This window comes from Astatotilapia calliptera, chromosome 1, assembly GCF_964374335.1.
Source record: "Astatotilapia calliptera chromosome 1, fAstCal68.1, whole genome shotgun sequence".
NCBI lineage: Eukaryota > Metazoa > Chordata > Actinopteri > Cichliformes > Cichlidae > Astatotilapia > Astatotilapia calliptera.
In genome coordinates this window covers 17,932,009-17,945,589 of record NC_137422.1, presented here as the reverse complement: position 1 = coordinate 17,945,589, position 13,581 = coordinate 17,932,009, and the positions used below count along the sequence as shown (strand labels likewise).

The 13,581-nt window shown below is 36.7% G+C and overlaps 1 protein-coding gene across 3 annotated transcripts in view; it reads left to right on the top strand.

Annotated features, from left to right (window-relative positions):
- gpc6a (glypican 6a) overlaps window positions 1-13,581 on the top strand; it is a 158,139-nt gene that overhangs the window by 20,167 nt on the left and 124,391 nt on the right. For all 3 annotated transcript variants that reach the window (XM_080292633.1, XM_026165760.2, XM_026165750.2), the window contains exon 2: window positions 8,737-8,895. In XM_080292633.1, the coding sequence (XP_080148759.1) occupies window positions 8,737-8,895 (159 nt within the window). The remainder of the gene's footprint in view (window positions 1-8,736; window positions 8,896-13,581) is intronic.

The window sequence follows — 13,581 nt, the reverse complement described above, 5'->3', positions numbered from 1 at the left end:
TTTCTTTTGCCTTATTTCTTTCTGATTAAGAAACATTTGAGTTAACGCCAGAACGTTTCACTGTAAAATCCCCAAAGAAGATTACCATTTGTCCTTAATTATCTTGCTTTCTGTAATTACATATATTTAAATCTCTAATCAGCTCGTTCTGAAAGATGTGCTGCGGCGCCTTCTGACATCTGCGCTCGAGGACAGAGCGGTACATTAGCAAACTGGACTGGGTTGAACACAGGGGCGATTCTAGGATCAGAGCTTTGAGGGTGCTGAGCACCCAGAGAGCTGCCCAGCCAGGCAAGATAAACTTTACTCGTCACGATGAGTCGTCTTCCCCGTGTCTGTCAGTCCCTGCATCCTTAAACGTCTCCAGTTGTCCCGAGTTCCCTGTGACTGTCTCCTTGGTGCATTTAAACCCCTGTTCCTCCCTGTCCTCATCGTCTGCTGTCTTCATCTCTGTTATCAGTCATCATAATTTTACCATCTCTGAGTAAGTTTGTAAATTTCTTTATTAAATGATACGATTCTTAAATTCATCAAGTCTTTCTGTGCCTGTGTCCTCGTCACAAAACATGACATCACTGTTTTGTACATTTTAACACAATTTAATCCCCACATTTGTGAAAGAAAAGCAAAACACTTTTTTTAAAGTCTGTAACAAAACCATCAAATCTGATAAAGGTTATTTAAATGCTGCAAACGAAGAATGGATTGGAATAAAAAAAATACATATGGTAACCTTAATTACTGTGGGAAAATGATGAATGATGATCATAGTGAGTAAGAAGTAAACTGATTGCATGAGATTCACTTTTAATGTGTATGTATAATACAATACAGATATATGAAAATAGACTCCAAAAATAGAGTCCTTGAAATGTACAAATGTACAAAATATTGATAGATAAAATTATAAAAACGAAGGCAACTTTGCCTATGGTACAATGTATGAAAAGATCTTTACTGAAGATACTAATATGGCTCTGCAGATTTTTTATTTTATTTTAACCTATGTCGCCTCACCTTGAGATTGGCAAATCACTTTTTGGTGATCAACTGTCTCAAGCAGTTTAACAGTTTCTGTTGTGCCTGTCACTATTCCCTGTCTGTTTTTTTTTACCTGGTTCTTCCTGACCTTGCACTTTCTCCTCACGTTCCCCTCTTCCCTCTCTCCCTCTTTGGACTGACAATCATACACAAATAGATTGTATTCAATTGGATGAAAAAAATTACATTAATATGAAAAACCAATACTATTAAGATCACTAATAAAAAAAAGTCCTCTCTCAGTCTACTTTCAACCAAAAGGCAAATAACCAAACCACATGAACATCTAATAAAAGATATAAATATTGAAATACTGATCAAGATCATTTGATTTTACAATATCGGCACATATGACAAAATAACCAGCTTCTCTCATTCCATTTCAAACAGGACAGTGGTAACAACAGCAGGCTACAGACAATTTCAAGTTTTAGATTTTAAATAGGCTGTATACATTTCAATGGGAGCAACGGGACGGTCAAATGTCGCTGATTTTACTACAGAGCAGGGCGGATTGTAGGGTAGCAAACATCGTCGGAAAACATGTTTCCAACACTGCAGGTTACCTGGGTGTAATGTTTTTCAGCTAAAAAGAAACATGGTCTGACTCCTACCTAACTATATAAAGAGTAACTGAAGGTTAAATGCAGCTAACATGTCCTGTTTTAAGCCAGGCACTTACACACTTTTGTTGTTAAAATGTTATGTCTCAAACAAGTACTGTATGCTTTTTATATTTTTAGTAGTGTGTCACACAAACAGTAAATATTGTCAAAAAAAAGTAAGAAACCTTTGGGGGTGCTTTGATTCAAAAATGGCTAAAACCGCCCCTGGTTGAACATATGAGTGAAAGCTTTTATCTTCCTTTTATCCAGTGATTACATAACTATTTGCTCCCAAGTAATCTGTGATTAAATGCATCATATAGAGTGTGTGCGTGTATGCTTGTGTGTGCTCATCCATGGTTTTGATCATGTTAGGAGTATAATGAATCAGGCTGGTGAGTGCATGTGCCAGACCTAAAGCTAACTTTGTTGTTTTACATTTGCATGGGAGCAGGCTTCTTTCTCTATGTATGAAAAATCTGATAGAACACCATCGTATTAGCACTTCTGTCAGCGTTGTCACCACAGGCTTCTATACAGTATGCAATTCTCTGCTGCTCACTTCGTCAAAGTCAAACTATACACTCATTTTTTCCTTTGCCTATTAGGATGTCAGAAATAGATTAGGAGTTGACAGATATGTTTTATTCAAGCCAATATCAAACACAATAAGTGGTAATCCAAGAGACGGATAAGTGATGTTTGAATCAATATAAATGTACAATAAAATCTTGAAAAGAACAAAAATTCCAACCGTTTGCTGAAATGCATTTGTTTGTTTATGCTGTATAATCTTTAATATTTATGCTGAGGGCTTTGTGGTAAAGTGGTTAGCACTGTTGTCTCACTGCAAATCTAATGATTCAAATCTAATGGTTGGCTGGGGCCTTTCTGTATAGAGTCTGGATGTTCTCTGTGACACTCAGTATTAGACTGTGACACTAGACACTTCCACCTATTGTCCAAAGACATGCGTGTTAGTATAATGAGCGATTAAGCTAACTGGCTATCGATATGTATGCAAGGCAAATAAAATGCTAAAGTGCATTATGGTTATATATGTGGAAAAATGAATGCGGCTTGTAGTGAGAGGTGAGGAAAACCAGAAAAAGTGTTATTCCATTTAATTATTCAGAAATATTCAGTCCAACTTCAAAACTAAGCTCAATGATCATCAAAGAAATAAATCACAGGATTCTATTTTTTCTATTTATTATTTTTTTTATTTTGATAATACCGGCTATTTCACCTTTGAAACATGCTCTGCATCAAATAGTACTCCTCAGGCAAAAGTTTAACAATTTAGCTGTGACATTACTTAAGATCACAGAGTGGTTGCTACAGACAGAGAACAGGCAGCTGCATTACAGACAAAGTGCTGCATTTTAAATACATTTTATCGAGAATTTATAAAATGCGGAGACACTAATGTCTTTTTAATAAATGTCCAAAACTTTCAGCAGCAGCAAAAGGTGTGGCGCCGTTACTGATTTGGCAGGCCACTTTAACAGATGCCACAGATATGCGCTGGGATTGTTCCCGACTTTTCCGCTTGCCCCTCTTCACCTGCAGTGAAATTATGTGTCACCCTCCCCACCCCTTTCATGCTCCACTTTCATGCAGCTCTTTGTAAAAATCTGTAACACTATTTATGTGAGAAAACAAAAACCTTTTATTATCTCTCCAAATGATTTTGAATTAAATGGATTAGCTATGTTAGATAAACATAATGTTGCTTCATTATAAATGTCACAGCGCATGAAGTGCTCTTTTTTTATTAAAAGATTCATTTAAATGTTCAGCTACAAATGGCCAGACTAATTTATATAATCGCTGTAAAGCTATACAGTATCTTACAGCTTTGAGAAAGGTGGAAAGTGGGTGTCAGTGAGCTGTTGCCAGCTAAGTAGGCACATTAGTTCCTGTTATTCACCTAGTAAATATACTTTTATAAGAAGAACCTTTGAGCTTTTTGCCATCCCTGTCTTTTTGTTGTGTCCACCCCCATGTCTTCATTTTTGTTGGCACTGCTGGTATTGAGTCTTACAAGTTTAACTCTCCCTGACAGAGACTGCACAAGTGTGATCTCGCAAGTGTGCAGCATATTGACAGCATGGTTTCAAATTCCATCTCGGGTCCAAAGCAACCAGCTAGAACAGGACAGATATGGTCTAGTGAGCCAAAATCCCATCTAGATTTGGGGACAATTACCTCCAAAGTTCACTAAGGTAGGCTTTTATGTTTGCTTTTTTTTCTTTTGGAAAAGAGCACACACACACACACACACACACACACACACACACACACACACACACACACACACACACACACACACACACACACACACACACACATTAGGAAAATGTGCAGCAAAGTTTTATGCATAAAAGTATTGAACTGGGCTTTTGATGAAAGAGAGAAGGGAAAACATGTGAGATAAACTCAAAGTAGCAGCATCATAAACATGCAGCTCACGCCGTGCCTGCTTCTCACAAACTTCTATTTTATGTTGGTTTACGACAACAGTTTTCAAAACAGGAAAGTAGTTGGATATGTCAAATTATGTGTTTAAACCAAAACACGACTGAGAGATGAATAGAGTGGTGCACAGCCTATGAAAGCTAAAAGCACCATGGATTCCTTTCAGCTGTCATTCACACTTAAGGACAGCTTTGTCTGTTATTGATTTTTTTTCTTTTTTTTTCTTTTCTTTTTTTTTTAAACGCTTTAGTGGCCAAAAGTAGTATTCTACCTGCATCGACAAGTAAAATTCATTTATTGCATCAACGGAAACTTCAGATTGAATTTGACTTACTTCAGAGTCACAGAGCTTCACATAACAGTGAGGAGAAAATGCAATTTTCCTCAGCTTATCCATCATTTATGACAATAAAAGTTTATATTTCTGTGCCTAAGTCATCCTAGAGTAGTGTTTCATGCCCGTGTAATTTAAGGTGCCAAATATGGTGTATGGCTTTTTCTTTCTTTGGGACATTAGCCAGCCATCTGATACCATCTTCATAATTCCTTAGCTCCTCCGTTTAATAATGTCCCTGTTTAAACAATATGACTGACAATGTTGAACTACACTGATACTTTAAATACCCCGTGCTTCTGTCAGCGAGAGCTTAAATGCAACCCAAGCTAAAAGACATGAGTCTTGGCTGAAAAGCCGAAAATACCAAAACTTTATGTGTAAAAACCATTTACTTCACTGGAACTATATCAGTATATCATCTCAAACTCTGTTTTCTTTGGTAGAGATGTACATTTTAAATGAAGCTGCATTTTTATTGTTTGAGCTAAAATAAATAAATAAATAAATAAAAACTATAGCAATTTAAATTTAAATATTGTAACAAAATTCCATATATAAAAATACACTCACTTACTGGCAGCTGGATACTAGCAACTTACTGTTAAAGGTGTTTACTTTTACTGTAAATTAAATTACAGCAGCTTTATTTGCTGTAAATTAAAGTTCCTGCAAATCCTTTTTTACAGTTGGTTACTGGCATCCAGCTTTCAGCAAGTTACTGTAAAATTTACAGGTTAATGTATTTGTGCTAATTAACTTTCCATACATCTATTTCCCTCGTGAACCTGTCCCAGTTGTCATTGGACAAGAGGCAGAGTACACCCTGGACAGGTCGCCAGCCTGTAGATTCAATCCATATGCATGCGCTTGATTGAATCCCAATGTAGTGGACGTTATCTGCAGCTGTTACTTTGTTAAAAAATAGGACATTGCTGCTTAGTAAAGAAACAAAAAAGCCTTAAGGAATCGCCTAATAGAAAGTGAGTGGTGCATTTCAGCTTATTTTGTGTTGTAGAGTTTGGATGCTGTGGCTCGGAGCCTTGTGCATTACTCTGGAGAAACGAGTTTGTGTTGAACTGTTGATGGTGCACCTCATTACTGTAGCTTGGTGCCTCTCTAAGGACTGATTAAGGATTAAGCACATTTGAGAGTGCCAGCACGTACATATTGCATCTTCTTGTTTCATTATCTATACACAGCTCCTTTATCTGCAGCTTACTGTATATGCATGCAGGGCGTCAGTGTGCCTGCCAGTGCCTGCATTGTGTTCCTCAGAGGAAATCCTACAATCTCTCTGTTCTGTCCTCCACTGATAAATCGATACTCATTTCATCTTTCCCAAATGTTAATAGATAGAATGGGAAAAACACAAATATTTTATGTGACTGCTGGCCAGACCAAAAAAAAAAAAAAAACTAATAATGATGTCTGATGCTCTCTGCAGAAGAGGAAATAAAATACTGCATGCATGCAGAAAACAATTACATACAGTATGCATTATGGTAATTTTTTTCCAAAAAAATTGCCCAAATATTTCTTGGGCAAAAAAACTAATATAATCATGTGATGATAACTGCTGGTGTGTGTTGTTGCAGGAAGACAACCAGATGAAAACTCACATTCGGACCAGTTTAAGTGTTTGACAGAAACTAAGATGCTGAGCTTTTGCTTGTGTGGGAGGACTTTTCCCCCCCTTAAACTTTCCTATAAGGTTGTGTGGCTCTGGCACAAAGATCACAGCAACAACTTTATAGGTAACAAAAACAAAAACCACAATTTGATAAGTATTTTTGTTTTTAATAAAAAAAAAAAGCCTAGATTTTGGAATTTAGCAACACTTTTCCAACATTTTGTAAGTTTTATTTTACATTTTAGTTTATTAGTAATGGGAAAACCTCTTAAAATGGGTAGTAGTATGAAAGTACAAACTTCTGTGCAAAAAAGATGTATGTACACACCACTCACATGGAGCTCTTAGTCACTTTTACTGATTAAAGCCTCTGTTTGCATTTAAGCATTCGTTTCGGTTTTTGGCAAACAATTTTTTTGTTTTTTCTGTGGATCTGGTTTTATATTTCATTTATTAACTGGAAAATTAATTCTGGCTTGGTCATTTTTATGCCCAAAATGCTAACATTAGTTAACATAGTTACTTGTAGATTATTCATGTAAGTCTGATATGCAAGTAAAATGTCAAATTTCAAGTCTGGTGATATTGAATATACTTGACTGATACATTTAGTTTATACTAAACATATTTTCCTTAATGATTAATTATTGGAATAAATAAACCTCATTTTATGGTCTTTTGCAGATAGTGTTGTGCATTATGGGTGTAGATATAATTTATTGATTTCATCAGAATAATTTTCCTCATCCCTTTAAGTAAATCAGTATTTTTGAAAACTACTCTATTCACCATGAATAATCCACAGATCTGAGACTAAACCCCTCACTTTTTCAGTGAAAGGATTTTCAGATGTGTGGCATAATTAAGTGATTGTTACCTTTCTCGAAACCCAGTAAAGTAAAACTTTTACTCATTTACAAAAAAAAAAAAATCTAGTGTGAATTCTCCAAGTTTTGAAAATTCTTCAGGCCTTCAGTTCCAGTATTTCTCTTTGTGGATCTTGGAGTCATTTCATTGGTTTGGTATACACTTTTATACACTGACGTCTGAGTGGACTCGAGAATTTTTCTCTAACTGATGTAATAGTCAAACACTTCACAGTTTATTAAATTAATGCTTCAAAATCAAATTATGTAGAAGAAGACGAGAGTCCAAGGCTCTGTAAAACATCTCATTACAAAACGCACGCACAGCATCTCTTATTTTCTACTTAGAGGGACTACAACAAGTATTTCTTAACTAACTCTCACTGATACCTAAAGGTTGCTGTGTAATTTTGTTCGCAGTGTAGAAAGTTAAAAAGTAAGCGAGCAAGGCAAAAAGAAATGCTGCTATCCTTGAGTTAATATCACTGTAGTCAGGTGGCATGTGAAGCCTTAATGCTGGTGATTTTACCACCCAACTATGTAAAATAACAATAAGCCCAAAACATTTTTTTTAATCTGAGTGAATCAGTCTTTAAAATAAATCTTTTAAATGTTGTTCTTATGCCAGCAACAGCGCACCAGAGTGCATGAGATATAGTGTAAAAAGAAATATTGAGAAATTTAAACATTTATATTAAATGTTATTTTTGTGATATGTAGAATATGGTGTGAGTTTTTCAGCTCTGCCTAAATTAACTTTCATTTTAATGGACTGTGGGAAATAAAAACTGCACAGACGCACACAATACACAGTCACATCTGATATCTTTCGCTGGCTTGCCAGCCTCTTATAATGCCTCTGATGCTCCCCGGCACCTAACAGTGACCATGGATACCAGCGCATCTGTGCAACACAGTTGTTCGCCGTAATCTGCAAAACAATATTCTCATCTCTCAGTCTAGCAACTTGATATTGTTTTGGTCTCATCTTTGCAGCAAAGTTGTTTTTAGGAAAACTAAAAAGTTATGATAAGTTCATTGTAGCCTTCCTGCTCTGAACAAAAGAGCAAACACGCACAGTTAGTAACGAGCTGGTGAACATGATGGAGCATTTGGCAGCCAAAAAGACAAATATTTCATTCCAGTTTTGATAAAAACCACGAGCAGAACAGAATGGAGAGTTAGCTTCATCATGTGTCAGATAGCATGACTTGAAATGAATGTTAATGTTGTTCGGTATGTGGTGAATGTGTAAATAAGCAATTGTTTCCATGGCAAAAATATGTCAGTGTTCATTTACAGCTTGCTGTGCCAAAGTCAAGACATCGTAAATTAATCCATGCAGTTTAATTAAATGTTTGGCTGATGTCATAGCTAAGGGCATGCTGATAAGAGCCTTGAGACCAATTTGTGGTGTTAGGCTATATAAATAAATTTCCTTGACATGACTTAGCACTGTGCCTTTCATTTCATGTACATAATATTCATTAAAGCAGTCATTATTGCAGCGCTTTGCTTTGTGATATAAGGGGGATTCTACATGAGGTGTAGGAGCTCTGCTATCACAGACACTCTCCGATTCATGATTCCAAATGACCGACAAATGTTTTCCTACCCCGTTTGTTACGGTCTGGCCCACTTTGATTGCCTCAGTGATGAGAATGACAAAATAACAAGAGAATTTTGATCAAAGACTCGGTTCAGCCTTTTCGAGCATCTGAATGTTGAAGCGGTGACGTGTGTAAAAATGCCGCTCTACCTCTCTGTCTTCCTCAGGTGAGCACCTGCGTGTCTGTCCTCAGGGATACACCTGCTGCACGTCAGAGATGGAGGACAAACTTAACCAGCAGAGCAAACTGGAGTTTGAGAAATTGGTTGAAGAGAGCAGCCACAAAATGAGAACAACATTTGTCTCCAGGCATAAAAAGTTTGATGGTAAGTTCCAGTAGATTGATTTGTTTTATCTATTTAACATGCAGAGACTGTGATTCATAGAAATTTATATCCCAGACACCACCTCTCCAAGCTGAATGTACTGAGACAAGCACTGTCAAACTTGTAACTACAGACTTCTGATGTCATGATTAATTATTACTTTGACTGTTATTAATAAGAAATGAGCTTATCTGGTTTAAAGATGGTTATTCTGGAGCCTTGCTATTACACTTGACTTCTTCACTACAGTTCTGCATTATTTGGATTTTCTTTATCTTCAGGGCTTTCTAGCTCACTATGATGTTGTTCTTCCTTATGCACATACACTGTGAACTACTGACATTTTGACAGTAAAAGATGGCACTAATGTGGCTTTTAAAAATATTTTCATTCTAATGAGCCTGTCTGTATAAGCAGGGGTTAAAGTGGGATTTTGCAGGTGAGAGAATACTAAGTTCTGGTGAAGCAGTGCAGTCTGGAGAAATGACTCACTCTGCAATAAATCATATAATAATATATATATGAGCTCCAGTACATGTGCTTTGTTTTTAAACCGGCTGTGATCAGCTGACCTGGTCTGATGCTGCTTTTGAGGTTTCCTACTCATTCTGATTTTAGCCATCTACATTCTACAATATACAAGCAGATGTTATATGAGCCATCAAGGCAGATGTCTGATTGCTAGCCACTATGAAGCTGGTATAAATGTGGAATTTGGCAAGTGTTACCAAAGAATATCATCAGCTAAATGCAAACTGACTCCTAGCCGAGTCCTGTTACTCAGCAGCGATCTTTTGCTTTATTTGGATGGTTATTTTAAAGCAGTGTCTGAATTAACCTTGATTTTCATAGTCAAGAAGAAATAAAAACTGTATGCAAAGAATCTCTGGTCTGATCTTATAAGTATAGACCATGGTAATGAACATGGATACCACAGTTTGCCCTGCACCAGTTCTGCATAACTGTAAACTGTAAAAGAACACTGCAAACAGCCCAGTTTACCCAGTTTATTCTGCACATACTGTCCAATACGGCATTTGAATAACATTAAATCTATGATTTAATCTGCTTTCAAAGATATTTCCCCATATGAAATAAAGATCTAGATTTCTATTACTGTCCAGTAGCTGTAGTACTGCAGTATATTGATAACGTATGGTAGCACTAAAATGTTTGCATTTTTTACTGATACTGACATTAAACTTGTTGCAACCTCATACTAATAACATAATGTTGTTTGCTGCTTTAACATATTTAGATAGTATTACTGTATCATAATACTGATATATCATAATGGCCTGTATGTAATTGAATGTTAAAAGATTATTAAGGCAAGCTTCAAGTAATTTGTTCCTACAATTGAAATCCTAGAACCATGTCATGAATCAAACACAGGTGTTATGGTTGTTTTATATTACAGCACTGAGATGTAAACAGTTTATACGTGTCTATACAGGCTGAATGATGACCCAAGTCTTCAAATTATAGTTCACAAAAGATTTGTTGATGAGCAAATACAAGAGTCAGAGCCTTCGTAAGCGTGCTCTGTCGCCACCATAAAACCTACGGAGGGAAACGGCAGCCTAAAAATGAGCATAACTTAAAATCCTGACCATATCGCCTCTGTCAGTGCGCCCCAGGGTGGCTGTGGCTACAATGTAGCTCGCCATCACCAGTGTGTGAATGTGTGTGTGAATGGGTGGATGACTGGATGTGTAAAGCGCTTTGGGGTCCTTAGGGACTAGTAAAGCGCTATACAAATACAAGCCATTTAGCATTTATATGACAGCTCAGCTTAGCTGTCTTTGATAATAAAGCTGTTTCTCTGAAAATTAATTGAGATTCACCTTATTAATGACATTCAGCTTTCAACAATATTTTAATTAATGCAATGATAATGTTTGGTTAAATGTTGATGGCAATTATATTCAACGTAATGTAAGATAGTAAAACAAATATTGCTAATGTACAGTTTCCCTTAAATGTTAATTATTGGGACATATAATGGATGTGGAGTGTAACCTTTTCTCATTGAAAAACATATTTGAAAGTGCTTCTAATATAACTAGATAACTTCATCATATACAGATCCACTGTCTGATTCAAAGCAATCCAACACAATTAATTTTTTTAACTGTAAATATCTATTTTATTAAACGTCACTTGCAGAGCAGTCCTTACCTTTAAATATGATCTGTCAGCTTCTGCTGTTATATTTATTTCCTCTATCTTTCTCTATCTCTGAGAGTAAAATTATCCCATGTCAGTGTTTTTTTTCTCCCTGGAAAACAGAGCCTTTGTACCTTAAGCTAGCAGACAGATTGTGCACCAAGATGCACAAAAACAGTTTGTGTGTTCACTGATATTTGTTGAGCTGTTTCAAATCCTGTATCTGAGATAACCTGCCACTTAAAGAAAAAGTTGCACAGTTATGCTCTCTCCTCTTAAGTAGAGGTAGATAGATGCTGATATACGGCAACAGAAACTTTATTGACATCGACAGCATGAGTGCATGACACGGATAAGAAGGAAAAGAGGAGGCATGCAGCTGGAGTCATGACTTTACTGTCTCTGTGACAACAGTTGAAAGCACTGCCAGACTGTATCAAATAAAAAATGAACTTGCCTGATAGTATTTAGTGTTAAACTGCCTATTTAATTACTCATTAATCGAAGGTGTCAGAACGTTGTTCCAGGTTGTTCAGGCCCACTTTAATCCCTGTATAACTGCTAGAGCTCACAGGGCTTTAAACCAAGGCTCCATGGTGTTTAATGCCATTTACACTTGTGTTTCTGCTTGTGCCATCCAAGGCTTGCTTTTTTACACTAACTAAAGATATCATGTATTCTTTTGAACTAGTCAGATGGAAAAAACAAATTGTAGGTGCACTGTTTTTTCCATAACTAATAATAGTAATCTGTTGCTTGAGTCTGGTTGTAGCTGAATGCTGCTAATGTAATTGACCAAGCATTACCTACATTTAGGTCCATACGTTTTTGCAGAGTAACACAAATCAAAGAATAAATGCACTGACCAGCTCAGCAACACCAAAAGACTTGAATGACCACAGAAGACAACTAAGGTGGATGATCGCAGAATTATTTCCTTGTTTAAGAAAAAAAACTTTACAACCTCTATTCAAGTCAGGAACATTCCCGAGGAGGTGCAGAGGGTTTACACACAAGAATAGGCGGGTCAGACTAGACTTTGTCAGGAAACGTCTGATATAGCTGGTAAAATTATGGATAGGGAGAGACTTATGATCTGAAGCATACTACATTATCTGTCAAACATGGTGGAGACAGTGTTATGACATGGGCATGTATACTGCCAGTGGAACCAGGTGATTAGTGTTTATTGCTAATAGAAGTAGCAGGATTAATTGTGTAAAAAATATACAGAGCTTTACTCGCTGCTAAGATTCAGCCAATTGCAGCAAAACTGAGTGGACAGCATTTCATGGTGCAAATGGATAATGACCCGAATGACCCAAAGCAAACTGCATAAACAACACTGTCTTTCTCAAGGCAGTGAAATGGGATAGTCTTCAATGGCCAAGCCAGTTAGCTGATCTTAACTCAACAGACGATGCTTTTCAGTTACTAAAGACCAAACTGAATGCAGAGAGGCCCACAAACCAGCAGCAACTGAAGGCAGCTGCAGTAAAGGCCTAACAGAGCATCTGAAGAGAGGAAACCATGGGTGTCCAAGGGCTCTAGACTTTAGGGATTAAATGACTGAAAAGGATTTTTATCCAAGTATTAAAACAATTCTTAGACTGTATTTAAAATTCCATTAGCTCGGGTACTCAAAAACCAGCAGGATTAACTTTCTCCACTGTTGTTAGCACTTGTACAAGTAAAATGTGGTAGTTGCTGGTGTGTTATTGGTCCCATCAGCCTCTGTAAGTGGATGGCTGTGTAAAGAAGGGACTGTGACAAACAGTTTTTTACCCAGAGATGAACCTCTTTAGCTTTGGGGGGTGAAGTGAACAGCCGACCACGCATTCCTCACTGCAGATTAGAAGCTCACTGCCTCGAGTGCCTGCCGTTTTTAGCATGGTATAAGTATGAGGCGATCCAATTGTGAACAATTGAAAAACTATGCTGGCTTTCTGGAAAAAAAAGAAAAGCTATTGTGTACACTCCGTCTTAGTCTGTATAAACATCCTTGAATATAAATATTTTTAAATGAAATGACTGCTTAATTTAACTTTATATTATTCTACTATATAAACAAAAATTAGTTTAAAATAAATTTGTTTATGCAGGTTGAAGAGGAAATGAAGGACCTTCGGTACAAAATATAGACACTAATGAATCTTGAGTTAGGGCATTTTTGTCATCCTTGGCTGAATACATGTCTAAAATCCTCCCTGTGTGATACGAACTGAAAACTGTGTAGTGAGTATAGTTGGAAGAAGCGAGAAATCGGTGTTCTACTAGCTAAAAACATCAATGGTAGTTTCTTTCAAATTTGTTACTGCCAAATGTTAAATGAGCCATCTGACAGGTTGGCAGTCAACTGAGGACAATACCTGCATGTCCTTGGAACAACAGCACAGTAGAAATTCAGTTTTTATTGTTTTAACTGGTAAAATCAGCTTATTTGTATAATTGTTAGACAAAGACTGAAGGCCTGATAAGAGATTGTTTTCAATGCCTAAATGCATAATTTAGATAAAG